The sequence below is a fragment of the Ciconia boyciana genome, chromosome 2 (assembly GCF_034638445.1).
Source record: "Ciconia boyciana chromosome 2, ASM3463844v1, whole genome shotgun sequence".
In the NCBI taxonomy this organism is placed as follows: Eukaryota; Metazoa; Chordata; class Aves; order Ciconiiformes; family Ciconiidae; genus Ciconia; species Ciconia boyciana.
This window is the reverse complement of record NC_132935.1, coordinates 153,817,423-153,839,071: the sequence shown is the minus strand read 5'-3', so window position 1 is coordinate 153,839,071 and position 21,649 is coordinate 153,817,423. Positions and strand designations below refer to the sequence as shown.

Sequence of the window (21,649 nt, the reverse complement as noted above, 5' to 3'; positions counted from 1 at the left end):
GTTGGTTTTGAGGCAGAGTGTGGTGAAGCTCTTGCCACAGGTGGTTCTGCCTGCCCGCTTCTTGCCACCCAGTTTTTGCTTGAATCGGGTAGATCTTTTCAGGGGTACCTGATCTAGGTAAACTTGTTTATTTACTTCTGGCTACGTTAGTTTTAAGATGGATCAATTGCCTGATCTGGATTTGTTGAGAAGGCATGTGCTGATGAAAGAGAGGGTGTGAATGAGAAGAGCATAGAGCTTTCCTTTTTAGCAAGCTTAACAGGAAAAAGCAGCATGGCAGCTGCTGCCTTTGTTCACATGGGGGGGGCAGGAAGTATCATCAAGCAGCATGCCTGCTTAAGGCTTGTGTTCCCACTATTCTGGATGTCCACACAAGTTTTATATGAAATGGCGGGCCTGTAGCCTTCTACACAGACCTGCATTTACAATTTATGATTGTTATTGATGGTAGCAGAGCGGTTTACAGTACTCTGTAAGACTCTGGAGTTTGAAAGTAGGTGAGGCCACTGTATTCCAGTTTGTCACCACTGCACTATCACAAGTCTTCCTTCTTTGGACTCTGTGGTGTCCTAAATTCTTTCAAGTTCACAGGTTTCCATAGTGTGTTCCTCCTTTTCTTCTTTGCTTGTAATTTGCCTTCCTGCCCAAAGTGTTCAGACATGACTAGTCTGGTGCAGCCTCCGAAGACTGAATCTCTTAAAGCGCTTCAGTAATCTGGCTCTCTTCAGTGCCTGAAACTGGGCGTCTCAAAACTGCTAGTTGGATTGGAATTTAAAAAAAAAAATTCTCAGTTACCTCATGTAAGCACTAACAGAACAAATATTATAAGTGTAGTTATAAAAGATATTAGAATTTTTTTCCCAGGTATCTGTGAAAGAGAAGGAGAATGGTTCAGTTTAAAAATGTTATTTTATTTCTTTTAAGGGAATACTGAGAATTGAGGGACATTTTATCAGGTCTTGTGCAGAAACCATTTTCTCTTATTTATAAAAAATAAGCATACAATAGTAAATACTTAATACTAAAATTAAAAAAAGCATTTATAACATTTCTTCTTTAACTATTAATTAAAATAATTTCTGTAAATTCTTCTCTTATCTTAAAAATTTGTAATACAGCTGTTTGCTAGTTACCATGGCCTGAGTAAGGGATCAAACTGACAAAAATTGGCCCTGTAAAAATTGACACTATTTTTGTGTTTTAGTCTGAGACAAATGCAAAATAATGAACAGTACAGGTAGAAGAAAATAAATTTTACTTAGAAATATCTGATACTCAGGAACATTTTTCTATCATTAAAAATAAGTAAATTATCACTCTAATACTAGTCAACTGCTCAGAATTTGGCAGTTATTTTGCATATGCATGTATGAGTAATATGGCAGTGTATGTTGAAAGGTTGGATTCTTACACAAGTATATTGCACACCAAGCAAATGCTAACAGTGATATATCAGACTACTATTTGATATCTCAATAACACTGTGCTGTTTTGATGTGATGTAAGATCTTTTAAATGGAAGTCATTTGTGTTTTAAGAATTTCCTACGGATAGCAGTGGCATTGGTTAAAAGAGGTTGTCTTTTGTGATGTGGAAGACATTCCACAATTCAAATTTATTTAAAAAAAACAATAGCTTAACTTTTGCCTGTTTTGATTGGAGTATCTTTATTTCTATAGGTACCTCAACACACAGTTTATTAAGAAGAACAAATTGACTGAAGCTGATCTTCAGTATGGTTATGGAGGGGTGGATATGAATGAACCATTGATGGAAATAGGAGAGGTAGGTATCTCTGAAGGTGGGAGTGGATATAAACTATATGCAGAAGAACTACAAGTTCAGCTTTGTCCTTGTAAATTTTGACTTTTCTGTGTCACAGAATCTGAATAGTTAAATAGATGTAAGCACTGAACCCTTTGTAAAATGAGATTGCAGTTTTGATGTAGAAAAATAGTCACCTAAGGAAAAAAATAAGCAAATACGAAAACTATTGTAGAACTTCAGTTTAAAATGTGATAATAGATACCACTTTGCAAAAAACCCCTTTGGTTTATTAAGTGACACTACTATCTAGAAAATGTTTTGAAGAAGCAGTACTTTTGTTTTTTGAACCCTGGAAATACTACTTTTAGGCTTCTATTTCTTGATGTCACAGAGTGTAACAGCTTTTTTTGAGACTAGTCTTCTGCAATACTGTACATCTTATTTTCTAATGCAGGCTGTTTTGTGCTTGTGTTGTAGCAACTCAGAGATTTTGGGGAAAAAAGACATTCTGTGCACAAAAGTATCATGTAGGGAGGACTTATGTTTCAAAAAAAAAAAGTAATCTGGGGCAAACACAAGGGTGTTAACACAGTTACCGATGTAAGTTGGAGAGGCTAAGACTCATTTTTAAATACCTATAAAATGAAAAAAAATTGTTAGCAGTGGGACTATGTTCTGAGGTACCACCATGTGCACTTCAGCTATGCAGAAGTGAAGTATACATCGTTTCTGCACTTCGTCGCTACTGTTACCATGAAATATAAGAAAGTGAAAGACAATTTTACAGTAAAAAAAATTCTTCCAAATTTTTCAAAACGAAGTGTTTCAGTACGTCTTTAAGAAGATTTTGAAAACACCTTTTCAGTCTGAATCAGAACAAAAACACAATCCTGAATACAGTTGAATAGAAACTTTTCTTTTGAATGCTTGTCTGTGTATCTGTTTGCTTTGTATGTATACACACTGCTAGCTGGAGAATTCATTTTATTCTGTCATCATCTGTAGTGGTGTCTTGCTTTTTTCTTTTCCTCTCTACATTTGCCTTTTTCTCTAAAAGGGAAGCAAATGGTTCTTCTCTTTTGGTTTGGAAAGCTAGAGAAAACACTTTTTTTTTTTTTCTTCTTACCATCAGAAATTGACCTGTCAGTGGTTACTGTTCTAGCTCTTGGATTTCATTGTTTTAAGTAAGAGATCTCTGCTGCCTTTAATAAAGAGTAAGGAGAGATTGTGGTGCAGGAAGAAGCATCTTCTGTGCTTCTGACCCAGCTATCCAGCTGATGAAGATAGCACTGCCAGTTGAAATTGCTGATCCTCTGACAGGTTGGGGAGTAGGCTGAAAAAAATACCAGAAACATGATATACTTTAATTCAAGGCAATTCAGGAAAGAAAATTCTTCTTTTGTGCTGTGCTGTCTGCAAGGCTTGCTATTCACTGGCATCTGTAAAGGCTTATCAGAGCTTGGAAGCACATATCGCTGTGCTGTTTGTGGTGTCTTCAAAATGACGTAAATGTTATTCCTTATTTCCTCAGACTGAGATTTAGCCGAGTATGTTCCCACAATTGTCAGAGGTAGTCCTTAGCTCTGTGCGAGTGACTGTTAGTTCAGCTGCTTTGGGGGCTGGGAATTGTTCTGGGCTTTTTCCTGAGGCTGGGTGATGCTGATTGATATATTAATGAATTTGCCCCCCATTTCAGTGTGCAACTCCATTCTGAGGTATCACCCAAAGGATGGTAGTGGCAACTTTTGTCCATAGCTTTCTGCCCTAGGATATGTTTACCAAAGAAAAACAAACAGCAGACCTGATAATTCAGCTTTTTTTGAGTATTCAGTTTTCCTTGTGTTTATGGAATCGTAGATGGGGTAGAAGGACAATGATGCACACTTTTCTTCGAGCTTCCCAGCAGTTGTTCGTAGGATAGTACATCCCTAGCTCATTATTTGGGCAGGTTATGGGGAAGATCAAGATTCTTAAACTGTAGCTGGCAGCCTTTGGTTTTTGACAAAGATGTTCTGGATAATGATGTCTTGAATTCTACTAATGAGTTGTTGATTATCTCAGTCCCCAAGACTCCTTCCATTTCTCTTTACCAAATAATGTCTTTGTAGTCTGTAGTAGTGGGAGGTAGATTTTGGATGTTGAGGCAGGAAAGTTAATCTCTGTTCATTACTGGTGTAGGATTAGGTTTATGGCAGTTACTCCTTTGCCCTGAAAAGGAACAGAGACTTGAGTCCTACACTCAAGTAGTTTAAGTGCATTAAATTGTAGCACTGGATTTGGTGAATTTGTTGCCCCAGAAATAAAATTAATTCACATTTCTTGACCTGCAAGGCATTCACCAAATTTATCAAGTCTTTGTTTTGAAAGGATTTTCTCTTTTGTTATGGTTCCTGTTTAGGATTCTGTCTTTTATTCTTTGGATTGCACTAAGGGCTTTGACAAAAGTCTTTATCTCAGTTGTTCATGACTTTAGAATGGAAGGAATTATCATTTATTCCTCTTAAATGAGTGAGATGATCTGTCCTTTATCTACCCAAGAGCAAACACACTTATTTTATATATAGTTCTCTTCAGTCTCAGCATGAAGTTACAGAAATAATGCCCAGTATTTAGAATTTGTAGAAGCAGCACTGTACTCCCTATGTACTGAAGTTGCTGTCTCAGCATCACTCCTGTGCGCTAATGAAACTTTGGGAGCTTTTCAGTAATCTTAAACGAGTACATGCTTGCTTAGTTCTTCTGGGGTGTGTAACAGTAGGTACCTACAAGAGACCGGAGGTGCGTATGTGACGTGTATGTGCATGGCTTCAAACAGTTTAGCATACTGATAAGAGTTCCAGACATTCAGTAATTGTTGTACCAGGAAAAATACAGGATGAGATCAGTTGATGAAAGGAGTCTGCCAGTGCTTGCAAGGGATTTTTTTTTTTCTGTTCTGATGTCATGAATGCATGGTGAAGGATACTGCTTTTCTGAGTTGAGCTCCTATCACCAATTTCAGACTTCTGAGTTTTCAATGACTCTATGGGAGCCCTGAGCTAGAAGGTAGTTATGATGTGCCTTCTGTTTTTTTCCCCCATCATGGGGCAACAGATTCTGGAAAATGGAAGAAACTGCTGTGTTCTGTATCATCATTCTAGGTGGAGAAGTAAGATCAGTCCCGCTCTTCAAGGAGAAAAAAGTCTCTTGAACTAATACATCAAGTTGCTGAATTGACCTGTTTGTAGTTAACTTGACAAGGAAATTCCAACAGGCAACTTGAAGCTGTTTTGGATTGGTAGATCATATGTGAGAGGTACCACATTAGAGATTGCATTTCAGAGACCACATCGCAGAGTAGTTATCTGAGGTTGTCCCCTTCACCTCATAGTCACAAAATGTCAGTCTTTCCCCCCCCCCCCCCCCCCCCCTCCAGAACTAGCTTCTTTCAGCATTCTCTGCTGGATGAGTTTCTGATGTCTTAGGGAAACTGTTTTCCTCTAACTGTTGTACAACTACTCTCCACAAGGCAAGACAGTGAAAATCACTTCTAAGGCAACTTTGGTTTCAAAATGTTATCTCTTTTGATTTCTAAGCAAACCTTTACTTCTTCTTTGAACCTGCTTATGATGCAGTTAGGTCAGCTTTACCTCCCAGACTTCTGTACCCTGTATTACAGCATGGGTGCTGGATAGCTTTGACAGACAGAGCAAGTTCATTTGTCTGCTCTTTAAAAGGAAGGTTTATTTCACGAAGTGGATCAGATCGGATACCTAGTTGATAGCTGGATGCCTACTTTCAGTTAAGACATACCTGATCAATATTTTAATTTTTACAGTTAAGGGCCTGTTAGTTATGTCAAAGCTTTCTTAGCAGCAATATTCCCTCTGTCCTCACTGATTTTGGGCATTTCATTTTTTTCCCAGTCTACTACTCACTGGTAGGTGTTTTTAGAGGTCTCAAATGTGTGTGGGTATTCCCCCCATATGAGGGATCACATTATCCCCTTTGGGCTTTAAATCCAATTTTGACTTAAGTGTAGAAACTCCCTTGAACGATTGCAGTTGTGTTTTTAAAAATGGTATGTTTTGGGAGCAATTACTTCATCCACAAGAGTTTGAGATATTTGAGTCCATTTGACTGATCCCTCTAATGATATATTAGGAATAGGGTGACCTATCCCTAATATGAAGGTGATTTGAATTCCATTTAAGTCAAATATTGGCTTGCCAGTGACTTTGCTTAAGCTGTATGCATCTTAGTTTGGAGATGCTCTCTGTGTGCTGGATATAAGGGCTCTGTATCTTTGGTTCTGACCTCTGACAAATTGGCCAGGAGACATTCACTTTTGTCAGCTGAGGCTCATTTTGCTATGATTTTTAGAAATACTGGTGTCTGCACACATTCAAACACTTCAGGTAGAAAAGCATGTTACTTACCTATTACTGTGCAGATTTTCTATTTATATGTACACTCAAAACTTGCCCTTGTAACCAACTTGTTTAGCGCCCTTATATGCATTTGAGAATCCTTGATAGAGATAAACCAAGGAATAAATCAGACGGATTAGGTGTGTAGGAAGCATGCATTCAACTGCCTGACTAGGAATTCTGTGTCTGACACTGCTAGTGTACAGATCTGTGTGATCTTCATCTGAATGCAGCCAGATGTTCTAGAAGAAAAATGATAATATATTAATATATTGACAAATGGGGGGGGGGGGGGGGCGGTGGCGAACAAAAGAATTTAAAAAGGAGAAAGAAGAGGGTATCTAACAATTTAATTTTAAAAATCCTGAATGGGGAATTGTCCTCTTTGGTTTTGTTTTGGGGTTTTTTTTAATAGTTTTTATTGATGTAAACTTGTGTTGTGTCCTGACAGCTAGCTCTTGATATGTGGAGAAAATTAATGATTGAGCCACTGCAGGCCATCCTTATTCGGATGCTCCTCCGAGAAATAAAAAAGTGAGTGCTTGATTATTTTTTGCTTTAACACAATGTGGGGGTATTGCACTTTTTTACTTTGAAAAGTCTGGGAACTTTGACCAAATTCTTTTATGGTTTTTTTGAAGGTAGCTTTTTACCTGATGATGATGTTTTATCAACTTTTCTCATTGTAGCTACATATTTGTGGTTTGCATGTGTCGAAAAAGACTGAAAAGAAAATAGTTAATTCACTGTAACCCAAGGGTACTGATCTTTTCTGTTTCGGCAACCCATCTTATCAATGGGATTGGGGAGTAGTTAGGATCATTCTCCAGGTTCCATAGGGTGCCTTTTGCCTTTTTCTCTTCCTGATGCTGACTACTTATGGCTTCTGTGCTGTCAGTAAACGTAAGGACCTGGCCTTATGCAAGGATTTGCTGAAGCCAGAAAAGCTATATTGCTTTGCATGGGACCTAAAACAGTTCTTGCTTATCTGCCAGGAAGACTAAGCTTCTGGGTTTCTGTTGTTCAGATGAGTGACTTCAGTTAACATTCTTGGTGCTTTACTAGAATGAAATTGAAATAATTATTTTTTTGCACTTTGAGGGAATTATTTTATTTTTTAATATCTTTGTTACTTTTAAACAAGACCCTGGTAGTTACAGGGCTTGGGGCTTTTTAAGTTTTGATTTAAAACCTTTGTACTATTTAGTTCCCAAAGGATCCTTTTATTCATGAATAAACAGAAATTTTTAAACATACAACTACACACAACGTCTGTAGTAAGTTCCATCAGTTTTTACACTTTTACTGCTGTTCAGGGTAGCTCTGGAGTTGCCTAATGACTGGGTTTTTTTTGAGTGATTGTGTGCCTGGCTCAGGTGACCAGGCTAGTGTAGGTAAACTGAAAGTATGAGGTAATTTGGCTGATTGAAGTGCATTGGACATGCACTTGGTCAGACAAAAAGTTGTATTTATAAGGCATTAAAAGTCTGATTTTAATATTACCATTTTATTTTTCCTTCTTGAATTAAATTTTTGATGACTGAGTAACTGACATGATGTCCCTCTTGGTATTTCTGAAGCCAGGAAGTATTTATTTCTTTTCAGCTGTTGAACCATGCTTCCTTTGTAACCAGTGTTAATACTGCTTTATCCATATGTTGGACTGTAACAATTTATTTTTACTAAATGAAGATTCCCTAAGTCATGATGGAGGAAATTATGCTTTGTTACATCAAGCACAGTGACACTGAAGACTCGTTTTAGTCAATCTGTGTATTTCACTGGCGGGTGGGAGTGGAAATCTGTGTTAAAACCTTTTTCAGCAGACATCTGATGCCTCTTAAAAGTAATGGTATGTGTTTACCTTGAGGCTTACAGCAGACCTCTGAAGCGTATTTAGATCAAGACTGTCACTGGCTCTGTGGGGCATTAGATACTGAGACTGTAACAGGTTGATGTTACTTGTTATTAAACCATTTGGAAAGTTTTAAATAAAACTGGAGTCGTTGTCTCTAATGGTTGGGTCTGGATTTTTTTTCCCCTCTGTTGTTAAGGATTCTTCAGTGTGATCTCAAAGAAGTTAATTCAACTCTGTTTCTCAAAATATACATCCAACAATTTGTATTGTTTGTTCTAGCCACTTTGTAATTGCATATCATGTAATGAACTATAGAAGAGAGAACTTATTACAGCTGTTCTTCCTGGTATCATGAAATGTAGGGCTTGCTATGGGTATTCTGAGGATGGCCTTTGCATGTAACTATAGGCTTGTTGCTGTTCTTTGCTATGATTCCAGTGGTCAATACAGTTTGTAAGAGGCAATTTTAAAGTCTTTGCTGCAAACACCTGTTAAATGTCTTTTAGCATTGAGTTCAGCAATTCAGAGATTAAACAATCTCTTTGAAGAAATGGATATCAGTAAGTTACATCTATCAGAGGTGCAAGAATATACATGGGAAGATTATTACCTAAAAAATTTAATACAATTACTAATACATGTATATACTTAGAAACCTCTCGATTAGATGCCTTCTTAAGTGTAGTACTTAAGTGTGTGCATGGTTTAATTTATTAAAATGTTTTACAAAAGAATTAAAATTTCAATGGATGGGACAGTTGAACTTCTTATAACCAGAAGATTTTGCATCATATACAACAATATGCGGAGTTGATAACCAGCATTGTAGTCAACTGGTTGCAAATAAAAGTATGTTTATTACTGTACTGGAAAAGGTAGAGGGAACAGGGCCACAAATTTTGCTTTCGGGTTTTATTTTATCAATGTATTTAACTGGAATTTTAAAAAGACTTCTGACTAAAATCTTGAGCACATCTACTTTTTAGAAGCTGTAAACTTGTGCAATACACTATACATTAAAATTAACAAAAAACTTTTTTGGCACATGAAAATAAAGAAATCCAAGTAATGACTTGTGGTTCAGCTGAACAAGATGGCTAAACTGATCTAAGAATTTGCTGATGGCAAAGAGGAGCAGGCTGTGCTCTACTATGTTTCTTGTGCTGAATTTGGTGCTCATCTGGTCCCTTAGTGAACCAACTCAACTGCTAATATGACAGAAAACCATCTTGGGTAATATTTCTCCAGATTGGCATGATGAGTCAGTTCAGCAAAGAATTAGATGAGTGCCAAAGCAATGCAAGAGAGAGAGAGAGGCCTGTGACTGAGCAAAAGGGAGCAGGATTAGCCCCCTTGAACAGTAGAGAATTGTTAAATCACTTAAGCCTGTCTTGTCTGACTGCACTCTTAATATAGAGTTCTGAATATAACACACTTTCTTCCCCCTCCCTCTAGCCCAAGCACTCCTCCTACAAGGCAAGCTGAATATCAACTTACGCATTTTTGTTTCAACACAACAGGAAGCCGACAAGATCTCGAATTGTGAGAAAATTCATCTATGAAATTCTTAAACAGAAATAATTTGGAAATTATTCAGGTGCTATCTCAAATGACAGTGTGATTAGTACAGACTAACCAGGAGAGGCTTCTCTACTAAAGATAACTAACACTTTCTAACTAACTGAACCTATTCCTGTCTAAGCTGATAGATTATTTATACCGTTTGTTTGAAAGGAAAGCAATTGGAAGTTGTTAACTTTTTAAAAAGTGTTTGAAACAGGCTCTTCTAGTTCACAGTGAATTCTGTAGTTAATTGGTCTCGATTGGCCATTGGTTTGACACAGCAGAGCACTTCTTTTGAGTGATGGAATCTTCTTTTAATGAATACAGTATTTATTATTGTACCTTAAACTTTAAATATGTTCTGTGGGGCCATAGTAGCACACTGTACAACACATGCTAAACTTTCACTGTTAGCTTTAGTCTTAAGATAGCAACAAGATGGAATTAACATAAAACAGCACAACTTCCTTGAGCTTGTGCTTTGTGGTTTTCTCCATTTCTTTTGAAAAAAGAAACTCATCATCATCTGAATTAGTGGAACTCGTGTTTCTAGCGCTTTATCATTTTGTCCAGATTCCCCACCAAACATCATAATTCCCTTCTACCCTCCCAAGATGTCCTGTGCCATCCCTGCTTGAAACAGTGCGGCAGCTGCTCTGTAGCTGTACGCATCCATATTGCTTGCTGACTACTGCCAGGAAGGAAAGTATATGCTTAATAGACTTCCACCTTGGTGGGGTTACCAATTTCTCTCATTTTAGTTTGGTGGATGCTTTTACTACAACAACTTTTGAGAAAATCATCCCTGAAACTTCTGTCAAATTTTGTTGAAGCTAGCCATTTGCATTACAAATTCTTGGGAGCAGAGTGCCATTGGTGTAAATAAAAACCTGAAGATGCTGCCACAGTGGAAAGAAGGATAGTTTTGTGACAGATGCTATTTATCTTGGAAATAGTGTAGCCTTTCAGATAGGTTCATGATGCAAGTTCATAACACAGTTCTGTCAATAAATTTCATGATGGCTTTGCGGTAAATGTATAATACTCACCCACTGAGGAAACCTAGGTTAAGCTACTAAAAATTCTGTGAGTGGGGGGGGGGAAATGGGGAGTGTGGACATCTGTTAAAAAAACCAAAACAAAACACACCACACAAAAAAACTTGCACGATCCTGGCAGTTGTTCTAAACTTGTCATTTGACTGGCAACCGCATCCTCACTACCTCCATGTTCAGAAGTGGATTTAAACTCTTTCTCTTTGTTGTGCACTACCAGCTACCCAAAAGGCAGGCAAGGCCCGTTCCGTGTTGTGTTCCTTTTCGTCTGTCGCCTTCATGCCATCTGGCCTCTGCTTCGAAAGCCTGGCTCCTGTCTCCTCCCTTGCAGCTCTTCCATGGAGCATCTGCCTCCTGTACTTTCACAGCTTTTTCCTAATGATAAATTGACCTTCGAATCCCCCGGGCCTGACCTTTGCTGCCCTCTTTCCTACAGCATCTGTGTGGGCTGTGGCCTGTGAACCGAGCAGAGGGGAGCTGGGTCTTCATCTGTTATTACAGTAGTGTTTCTTGTATTCGTGTCACCAGTATCCTTCCAGGTCCAGAACCCTATATGCTAGAGACAGACTGGACTGTCTCTTGACAGTCCTGCTTTGTAATATGCTTAACTTTTAGTTATGTAGCTTCCTGCACGCCATGACATCGTGCTGTGTTCACAGGCTGCGTGCATCCTGCAGCTGACTATGCTCCTGGGGCCCTCCAGGATGGAGCTGGGTCCAGGCCCTGGTCTGGTGTTACACTTCTTCCCTTCTGTGACATGCTGCTGCTGCCTCTGCCATCATATAACCAGACCCAGCAGAGGGTGGCACAAATGCAGGGTGTGATTACATGTACCCAAACCTGGATTTATTCCATTCGTTCACCTACCAGAACCAGAGGAAACCTTCCTGTCCCCGAGGGGGAAAAAAAATCAGACCATTGCTGCTCGAGCAGTTACCCATTAGGTCAGCTCATTTGTAAGGGGTGACCAAGCTGCATAAACCACACAGTGACTGCTCATAATCTGTTAGAGAGCTAGTTCTTTCCACTCATCATGAGTTTCAGTTTTCAGATCTTAGGACACAGTAGTATTTAACAGCAATACTTGTAGTTAACAGTGTTGTGAACATACGAATCTGGTCTGGTGTATGTAATATGATGACTGCTGGTGTGGCTGTCCTGGTAAACCTCCCTAGCTCATGGGTGTCCTCTGGAGTTTTTATCAATTCCAAACCAAAATGAATGAAATTAGCAAAATTATTTCTCCCCCATTCCACCCCAGCCTAGATGGGTGTATGGTAATGTTTGGGTTGGAAGTATTTTTGCTGGCTTTACTTTTTTTTTGTCTTTAATTTTTTTTGAATCACTCATGTAAATGACTCTCCTATACCAACCTAAGTTTCTAACAGAGAACTCATTTTATCTTTTCAGTGCAGTCTGGGTAACATAAAAGTTCTTATTCTATATACATATATATATGTGTACATATGTATTTAAAAAAGGAAAACCTCTGAAACTACAACTGCTGATGCTTAAGTGTAAATATACTTTTATAAATCATATTTTAGTCCTGTTTAACACCTTAGGAGTTAAGGAATATTTTTTACTTCTTTGTAAAGTGTATGTGAAAGGTGGTCTTTTTTAGAACAGTTCATGTTTTAAGAAAGTCTCTGCTGCTCTGAGCGTGGGTCTGTTATTTCCAGTATTTGCACAGGAGTGAACACTAATGTTTTTAGCATGCGAAACACTTGTTTTAATTACTTTTGTTTTCAACCAAATGGGACTAAGGATAATATTTTCTTCACTTGAACTCGCTTATTTGAAGCTAAGAACTTGACTGGAAAACGTAAGGTTTTCCTTTTCCAATGTATGATTAAAAACTGAGACGATGCCCCAAGTACGTTATTTGTTCCACTTGACATCTACATGTTGAATAGTACGTACTCAGAAAATAAAATAGTATGCCTCTTGGGCAGGAGTGTGAAGGTAGTCTGTTTAATAAAGGCTACAGATACAAGACGGAACTTACTGTAACTTTTAAAGTACTTGCTTAGAATATGTAATTTGGAATACTTATATCCTTGGCAAACACTTGGAAATTTCATCACCTGCAAATGCTTTTGAATAGTTTATGAATTGCTATCTCAACAATTTAATGTATAGGAGAGAGAGAAGTGTGCATTTTTAATTTTAAGATTACTTTTCTTCAATTTTGCCAATTTAAGCAGAGGAATTTACTGGAAAATGTTTTCATCCAATTTTATTTCATTCAGCTATCAGATGAGTTACACTAGGTACCTACATTCTCATGAATGTTTGCTTTGCCTATTTCAGTGATCGCTGTGGAGAAGACCCAAACCAGAAAGTAATCCATGGGGTTATTAACTCCTTTGTTCATGTTGAACAGTATAAGAAAAAATTCCCCCTAAAGGTAGATACACATTTCTGATTTATGTTTTTAATTTTGAATGTTACCTAGTATATGCATTATTTGTCCTTTAAAAAAAAAAATATCCCTTTCAGTTTTATCAGGAAATTTTTGAGTGTCCTTTTCTGAATGAAACAGGGGAGTATTATAAACAAGAAGCTTCAAATTTATTGCAAGAGTCAAATTGCTCACAATACATGGAGAAGGTAAGAGATTTTTCCATACACATGCAATAACTAAAATCTAATATTATCAATTTACTGATGATACATGTCTTCCTGTACAGTTCCCATAGTTGTTCTTTGTTGTTGCACTTTAAACTATGCATTTTGATGGCATGGTTAATCTGAATATAAACTACAAACCTTGCCTGTGGATGGACTGTCAGCTTCAAAATAATAAATGATAATTGCATGAAAAGTAAAAAGATAAAAACCAAAATGCATATCAGGTTGATCACTATTGCTTCCTCATTTCATTATTTTCGTTCTATTTGTAGTAGCATAAGATGAGAGTTTTAGCAATATAATGGTTAGAGAAGACTATATGTTAGAGTTGTTACAGAGCATTATTAAAAATTACATACTCTGAGGTGGATTTTCTTTTGTTTTTCTTTGTGGTGTATGAAGTCAGGTTGTGGTTAAATTACTTGTAATTCTTATACCTTGCTTGAGAAAGCAAAGTTTAATACAAGACTAGGAGTCAGTCCTCAGTGCCATGCTGTCCATACTAACAAGATAGAAGAGTTGAGGAGAAGGTTGTGAGATTGCTTTTAACCATAAGGAGCATAAGCTAATGGTTTCACACCTGAGGTGAAATTCAGGGACAGGCTAAGACTTCAATTAAACCAAAAGAAATGCAGATTCATTTTGTCTATCATTAGCAGTCTGCAGCTGCACTACTCTCCCTAGGCTCCCTTCATATTCACTTGATATAAGTACTTTTATATCAGTGTTCATATGACTTAGAATCATAGAATCATAGAATAGTTTGGGTTGGAAGGGACCTTTACAGGTCATCTAGTCCAACCGCCCTGCAATGGGCAGGGACATCTTCAACTAGATCAGGTTGCTCGGAGCCCTGTCCAACCTGACCTTGAATGTTTCCAGGGATGGGGCCTCCACTACCTCTCTGGGCAACCTGTGCCAGTGCCTCACCACTGTCATTGTAAAAAATTTCTTCCTTATGTCTAGTCTAAATCTACCCTCTTTTGGTTTAAAACCATTACACCTTGTCTTATCGCAACAGGCCCTACTAAAAAGTCTGTCCCCATCTTTCTTACAAGCCCCCTTTAAGTATTGAAAGGCCACAATAATGTCTCCCCGGAGCCTTCTCTTCTCCAGGCTGAAAAACCTCAACTCTCTCAGCCTTTCCTCATAGGAGTGATGTTCCATCCCTCTGATCATTTTTGTGGCCCTTCTCTGGACCCGCTCCAACAGGTCCATGTCTTTCCTGTGCTGAGGACTCCAGAGCTGGCTGCAGAACTGCAGGTGGGGTCTCACCAGAGCAGAGCAGAGGGGCAGAATCCCCTCCCTCGACCTGCTGGCCACGCTTCTTTTGGTGCAGCCCAGGATACAGTTGGCCTTCTGGGCTGCGAACGCACATTGCCGGCTCATGTCCATGACTTATTTTATGATAATGCCTATTTCCTTCATTGAAGTTATAATAAGAGTTCTTATTAATAGCTCAGATGTATACCTTTTGAGCAGATGTATACCTATGCCTTTTGAGCAGATGTTTATGTACAAGGTTTGGAACAGAAAAGTGATTCTTATAGTCATATAATTAGGTATTGTGGTAAAACTTTCTCAGAAGGAATAAGAAGTGTGGTAGGAGAAATTGGGGAAGACCGGTCACAAAGTTGAAGGGAAGAAGAAATTTTGAGAAGAGAACTATCGAGTGCTATTAGTCATCTAGTAGTGACTGCGCCTAGTCAGTACTCAGAGTAGAAGATTATATTAATTCAGTAATAGCCTGATTCAAAAGAGCAAATTTAATTATTCAGCATCCCAGACAAGTTATTTTTTAACTTTGTTACTTATTTGTGTCTCTCATTCTGCATACATATACTGTTGTATATTCATGGTTCTGTATTGGTTGTTAGTATTTCATCAGCTCTCAGTTTAAAAACTTGTCTGTAGGTTTTAGGTAGATTAAAAGACGAAGAAATGCGGTGTCGGAAATACTTGCATCCCAGCTCATATGGCAAAGTGATTCATGAATGCCAACAGAGAATGGTAGCTGATCACTTGCAGTTTTTACATGCAGAATGTCACAATATTATCAGACAAGAGAAAAGAAGTGGTAAGTCTCAATGGTCACAAAAAGCATGGAGTGGTTTTTGTTTTATTAATTTAGGATTGCAATTTACTGTCTTTATTCAATGACCTTCTATGTGCTTAAGTATTTTCAACTAATATATGTTAGTTATCTAGAAAGCCTAATTAAACCCTGAATGGCATTTTTCTTTTACCATGGAATTCATTATCATTCTTCCAAATATATAGTCAAACCCTTCTTTTTACTGTTAACAACCCTTCTTTCGGCCAATACTCTTTCTCTTTCCTTGTCTTAGTCAACTTAAAAACGCACTGAAGTCCTGTGTCCTGTAGAACTGATCATATTTTATGCTTGTGTTTTCATTTGTAAACCAATGGCTCTGTCTTTACAGATTTCTTCATCATCATTTGACAGGTCAGGATTATAAAATATTTTGGCGTCTTTTCATAGCCACTTTTTATTGTCCTGAATCTTTTGTGACCTCTCTTCCCAAATCCTTTTTACAGAATCAGATGCTCTTATAGTTATATTCCCTGCCTGACTAAAAAAATTATGCTTCCTGATGACTACATGCCTCTTTACCCTTGAAAGAATGCTTATTCTTGCATGGAAGATGGTATCTATTACATGAAACAAATTATTTTTCACAGTCAAACTCAAATTGTATCTAATAACAGTGTTCAGTTTCCAGAGAGTTTTGCAAAATTGATCAGAGCTTGGATCCTTTTTTTGCAAAAGAAATACCATAAAAATAGCAGTTGCTTATTTACAGCTTTTCTAACCTGAGAAAAATTTCAAGTCACCACTGGAGGAAAACAAAAAGTCAAGAAGATATCTAAAATGATTTTAGTCAGCTGCTGCTAAGGGAGATTTAGGGAGGCCAAGGATTAAAATAAACTGACACAGTACTTTCCCATACTAGCGCACCTCTCCTCTTGGAGTCTTTCCTAAATAAGCAGTGTTGGAAGAGTGAGGTAGTCACAATGGCAGTACTCAGTAAACACCGATAGTAGCCCTGCTCTTTCCTTTTTTTCTTTTGTCAGTGATCCAGTGTATGTTAACATTTTTTTAAAAAACAGTTGGTCTTGTTTCAGTCTTTGAAGAGCTCTGTGTGAAATTATGATACTATATTAAGTGTTGATTTTTAGTGTTTCTAAGCATATTCTATAAAAATGTATCTCTATTACAGACATGGCAAATATGTATACTCTACTTCGTGCTGTGTCAAGTGGTTTACCTCATATGATTCAGGAACTACAAAACCATATCCATGATGAGGGCCTTAGAGCAACCAGCAATCTTTCTCAGGAAAATGTGAGTTTTCTTAGGCAGCTGAAGTTACCTATTTGATTAACATTCCTGATGAAATGCTTACCCTTTTCTTTTTAGTCTATTCTGTTCTTTTAATTTTGTCTATATGAAATTGGTTTGGAACATTATGGATAAATTGTAACTTCTAATCAGCACGCTTAGCTGTGCAACACATATCTATCCTGAGAGTTGATTGTTGTGATCTAACCAGAAACAACTACAGCTAGATATTTCTCATTGTTGTTTGTTTAATGCTGTCATGGCAAGTAGGTCCTTTTGTTCCATGTATGTATTTTTTTTCCTGAATTTCTCTAAGTCAGTGGCATTTGCTGTTTTGGTACATTAGGAACCAATGATTTCATTTAGTTTAATTATATGTTATTTGTGAAGACTTGACATCCTGTCCTGATTTCAGTGTGGTATTTTTCACTAATAGCTTTGTAGTCTCATATTTTCATGTAATTTCTGAAAATACTGTAGCTTAATTATTTTACTAAAGTGTGTTAAACTTTTTTCAGTTCATATGTATTTAAGTTACTCAATTCCATTTTTGTTCCTCTAGCATCGTTGTTCAGAAACAAACAAACAAGCTTTCATTTGGCATTATATTTGTACATGTGTACATCTTGCTGTCTAGATCTGTGCTCACTTTAGGATGGTGACTTTAGCCATCCAGTGTTTCTGTCTATAATAATACATAGATACAAACTGTTGTAAATTCACTCTTTTATTGGCTGCACAGGACTTCTTACTCTTCCGTAACTCCTGTGTGCATACTGAAAATGGGCTGAAATCTTTAGTAGTATAGTTTGCTTTCAAAGTATTTGTCAGTTTACTGAGCTTATTCTTTCACACTAATAGAATCTACACAGGGAAATGAATGCAGAGCCATGAGGGTGATGAAAATTTACAGCCTTATGTAGATAAACACTAAATGTGAAATACTTGCTCCGCTGTATGGATTAAGTAATTTGTCATCAAAACATTTTTAATGTGTGACCTGAGAATGCACTTGGGGAGTCATGTGATGCAGCCAGTGCATTGCACACTCTTGCATTGCTGCCTGCCAGCTTGTCTGCACAGGGACTTCTCTAATTCATATTACTCATTTCTATACAAAATGTTATGCTGAAATGTGGTGCACTAAATTTGGTTGGTAACTGTCCTACCTAAGAGAATTCAAAGGGTTCACCTGGATTTTCTGTCTCTGAAGTCAATGTGTAGAAGAAGCAGCAGTTTACTTATTTCAGTAGCTTTTTGGCTTGATTGCTATATTTATGTGTTAGCATTAATGATTTTTGTAAGGGCTAATAAAGGATTTTAGGGTATGATGAAAAGATCAGACAGCATGAGAGCAGTATAGACTAAAATCTATGTTTGATAACAGGACTGTAAATGTAGCCGTAGACTTTTTATTTACAAAACATGCTGAAGCACAGTAGTGTAAGAGTACAACAATGCAGAATCAATGCTCTCAAAGACTTAATCACTATGATTTTTAACTTTTATCAAAAAGAATAATTAGGAAAAAATGTACAACTAATGTAGATAAGTTTGTGTGTAGACAATACTACTTTTCTCAATAACTTGCCTTCTGTTTTATCTACCTTTTTTAGATGCCAACTCAGTTTGTGGAGTCAGTTTTGGAAGTACATAGTAAATTTGTTCAACTCATCAACACTGTTTTGAATGGTGATCAGCACTTTATGAGTGCCCTTGACAAGGTAACTTTCACTTAGGAAGTAAAAAAAGCATTGGAAAACAAAATGCGGGACCCTGTTTCAGGCTCACCAAAATTCTTCAGGGCATCAACACACGTTCAAAGATAGAGTTCTTACGCAGTTTTTCTAGTTTAGAAATGCAATGGAACAAAAGACAATCCATTGTTAGGGGAAAAGATATGTACAAAGGAAACCACTTTAGTATTTAAATGTTTTCTGAAAGAAAGACCTTTATTTTCATCATAATTCAAAATGCAAAAATGAAGCTGACCCATTTAATGTAAATTTAAGTGCAGATAATAAATAGACAAATTGTGGGTTTTGGGAAGTTTGGCAACTCTTACATGCATTTGAACTTAAATTTGCTTGCTGCCATAATGTTTAACTCTGAATGCTGATAGTATTACTTACATAGAAGCTTTGTTTAGATTTTTCAAGTTGACTACAAAGAATATCTTGAAACGTAAATTACTTCAATCACTGTCACGATAGCTAACTTTTTCCAGGAGAGAACAGGATCTGAAGTTAAATAAGTCTGTTTAGGGAAAGAGGCTTGCTGCTCTTTTCTTTGAAATGCATAGCTATGAGGGTATTTAAGATAACAGTTCTAATTGTTATAAATTTTAATAATAATAATAATAATAATAATAATAATAATAATTATTTTAACTTTATTATTATTATTATGATAATTCTCATTATTATTATTAAATTCTGCAAAACATGCCTGGGCTCTTGAGGGATTGAGTGGCTCCTCCTCGAAAAATAAGTACATTTTATCTAATCCATTTGTTAATTTCCCACTCTTTCCCCTATATCCTTGTATCTTTTTCCTAGAGAGTGCACTTACTACTTTCCTGTCTATATTTTCCTGTCATAGGATGCATGCATACATTTCATTGTTCATTTGTGGTGTTTACAGGAATTGCAGTTTGTAGTTAGGGTCATAGTCTAAGCTTTGATCATTTTCAGCCAAGGTTAATCTGGAAAGACATAGTGATGAAGATACCAGTAATAGTATCAATAGTAGTTACCCATCTGTATTTGTGATATTGAGAAAATAATTGTTTGGTATTTTAAAACAAATGCTTATTTAAGTATCTTAATACATTTCTGTCTCAATTGCAATTAATGTCATGTACCAGAAGGTGGAGTAATATGAGATTGAGAACTACCTTTGCTGGAACATAGACTATGTACTTTTTCCTTAAATACATCAAGTCTTCACTTCACTGATCTTTATTACAATAAATATTTAAAATCTTAATCTGCTGTCAGTTTTTCATGGTGGATATCAAAACTGCCATTGTTGCCTCCAGTATTATTGCAAAAGAGTGCTCTAAGCTTCAAAGAGTTTCATATTTCTTGTAAAGTCATGCATTCCTTTCTCACAGGGATTCTAGGGACCTGTTATCAAATATTGTAATGTCGAGGCATTGTACAAAAGAGTTGCTTGTCAGTTCTTCTTTGTAATAATAACAAAAATAATGTTTTCCTTCCATAGAAGGAACTGTAATTCCTAGGAACTATTGTCAGGCAATATTTTTGGTTCAGTATTAGTTTAAAATGTTAATTTAAATGTGATATGTAGTTTAGAAACTAATCTTGATGATTCTGATATCTTTGTTTACAATTTCCAATTCTAAACTGCCATTATCTCCTTCTTTTTCTTTTTCCTCATATTAAGGTTTTCTTCAGCTACCACTTTTTTGTACTGTACTGCTTTGAATTTCCACTTTCAACAATATTTTTTTCTCCTTTTTAGTCTATCCAAAAATCCAACAACCAAAAGACCCTTCTTTTCTTACTGTTGTGAGCACCCCATGTATGTTTTTCACCTCAAGATACATGCTGTTGATGTAAGCTGCTGTTGATGTGCTGCTGCTCAAATCTGCTTTATCTGCAATTATTCCTCAGTTTCTTTCCATCCATACTTTTGGACCATACATATTGCTGTATACCAAACTCTTCATACATTTAAGTTTCTAATCAGAACTTAATTTGTTGTCCTGCTTTCTGCAATTAGCTTCTGTTCCTCTACTCTTTCCACTTAAATCTCAACTTAAAGAAGTTCCACCAAGTTCTCACAGAGCAGCAATTCAAACCCTTTTATTCATTGTTTCTTTTTTTGGTCCCTCTTTGTGTAGTTCAGTTTTATAGGGTCTCGGATGGTCTTTGCCTTGAACATTGTTTTTATTTCCTCAACTTTCATGAAAGAAAAAGTTTTAAGTCATTTACATTTTTTTCTCTTTGCTCTGTGTTCCTATGTAGGCTTTGACATCAGTAGTTAACTATAGGGAGCCCAAGTCAATCTGCAAAGCACCTGAGTTGGTAAGTGATATGTATTACTGTAGAAAGTAATAATACTTTTTTAAAACTGTCAAATGAATTGGCATAGGGTCCATCACATGAATATCCATTTCTCACACTAAGGGAGCCTCAGGTGTGTATTTCAGGAGTAATAAATAACTTAACCTGCACACACATTTTGTGGGTGTGCAAAATTGGTGCAGTTGTAATTTTTGATACAGAATTTGTATTTTCTGTGGATGTAGTATATATCATTTGCCTATGAATACAGCCCTTGTAACAGAATATGAGACTATAGACAGTGACTTATTTCACGCTTTAACTTTTGTGTAGAAGTTCGGAATACCTTGGCATACATTTGTTCTCAAGCTTGACAAGTAGGTTTGGGTTTGTTTTTTCTTTTTTTAACTTGAGCTGGCCAAGTACTGTGACAACTTGTTGAAGAAGTCAGCAAAAGGAATGACAGAGAATGAAGTAGAAGACAAACTTACAAGTTTCATTACTGTTTTCAAATACATTGATGACAAAGATGTATTCCAAAAGGTAACTTTTGATATTCAATAAATGTTAAAGTGTTGCATTTAAAGTATACTTGAAGAATGTGGTTATGCTTTTAAAAATCCTCATATCTGATTTTTTTATACAGTTCTATGCCAGAATGTTGGCAAAAAGATTAATTCATGGTTTGTCTATGTCTATGGATTCTGAAGAAGCCATGATTAATAAACTAAAGGTAATGTAATACTCTTCTGATGCAGAATAAACAAACATAGGAGTATGTAATGTTGAGAGGGAGCAGCAGAGGGTGCCAGAGATAACTTAGCAATCGGTAGAACCTGTTTCCAATTGCTGAAAGGAAAAACTAATTTCTTGGTAGTCTATGAAAGATGTATGGCCCAGTACCACTTAGAGGCATTTGAGATTTTTATGAGGTTTTGGGTAGTTTTATTAAGTGTGTTCAAATAATT

The 21,649-nt window shown here is 36.7% G+C and overlaps 1 protein-coding gene across 9 annotated transcripts in view; it reads left to right on the top strand.

Annotated features, from left to right (window-relative positions):
* The window catches only part of CUL2 (cullin 2), a 55,093-nt gene that overhangs the window by 18,490 nt on the left and 14,954 nt on the right, over window positions 1–21,649 (top strand). For 6 of the 9 annotated variants that reach the window (XM_072854623.1, XM_072854625.1, XM_072854624.1 and 3 more), the window contains exons 5-15: window positions 1,680–1,785; window positions 6,628–6,710; window positions 9,490–9,576; window positions 12,966–13,062; window positions 13,155–13,265; window positions 15,201–15,363; window positions 16,529–16,653; window positions 18,267–18,374; window positions 20,643–20,702; window positions 21,096–21,224; window positions 21,328–21,414. In XM_072854623.1, coding sequence (XP_072710724.1) covers window positions 1,680–1,785; window positions 6,628–6,710; window positions 9,490–9,576; window positions 12,966–13,062; window positions 13,155–13,265; window positions 15,201–15,363; window positions 16,529–16,653; window positions 18,267–18,374; window positions 20,643–20,702; window positions 21,096–21,224; window positions 21,328–21,414 — 1,156 coding nt within the window. The remainder of the gene's footprint in view (window positions 1–1,679; window positions 1,786–6,627; window positions 6,711–9,489; window positions 9,577–12,965; window positions 13,063–13,154; window positions 13,266–15,200; window positions 15,364–16,528; window positions 16,654–18,266; window positions 18,375–20,642; window positions 20,703–21,095; window positions 21,225–21,327; window positions 21,415–21,649) is intronic. The other 3 variants (XM_072854628.1, XM_072854629.1, XM_072854630.1) reach the window with 2 other exon arrangements.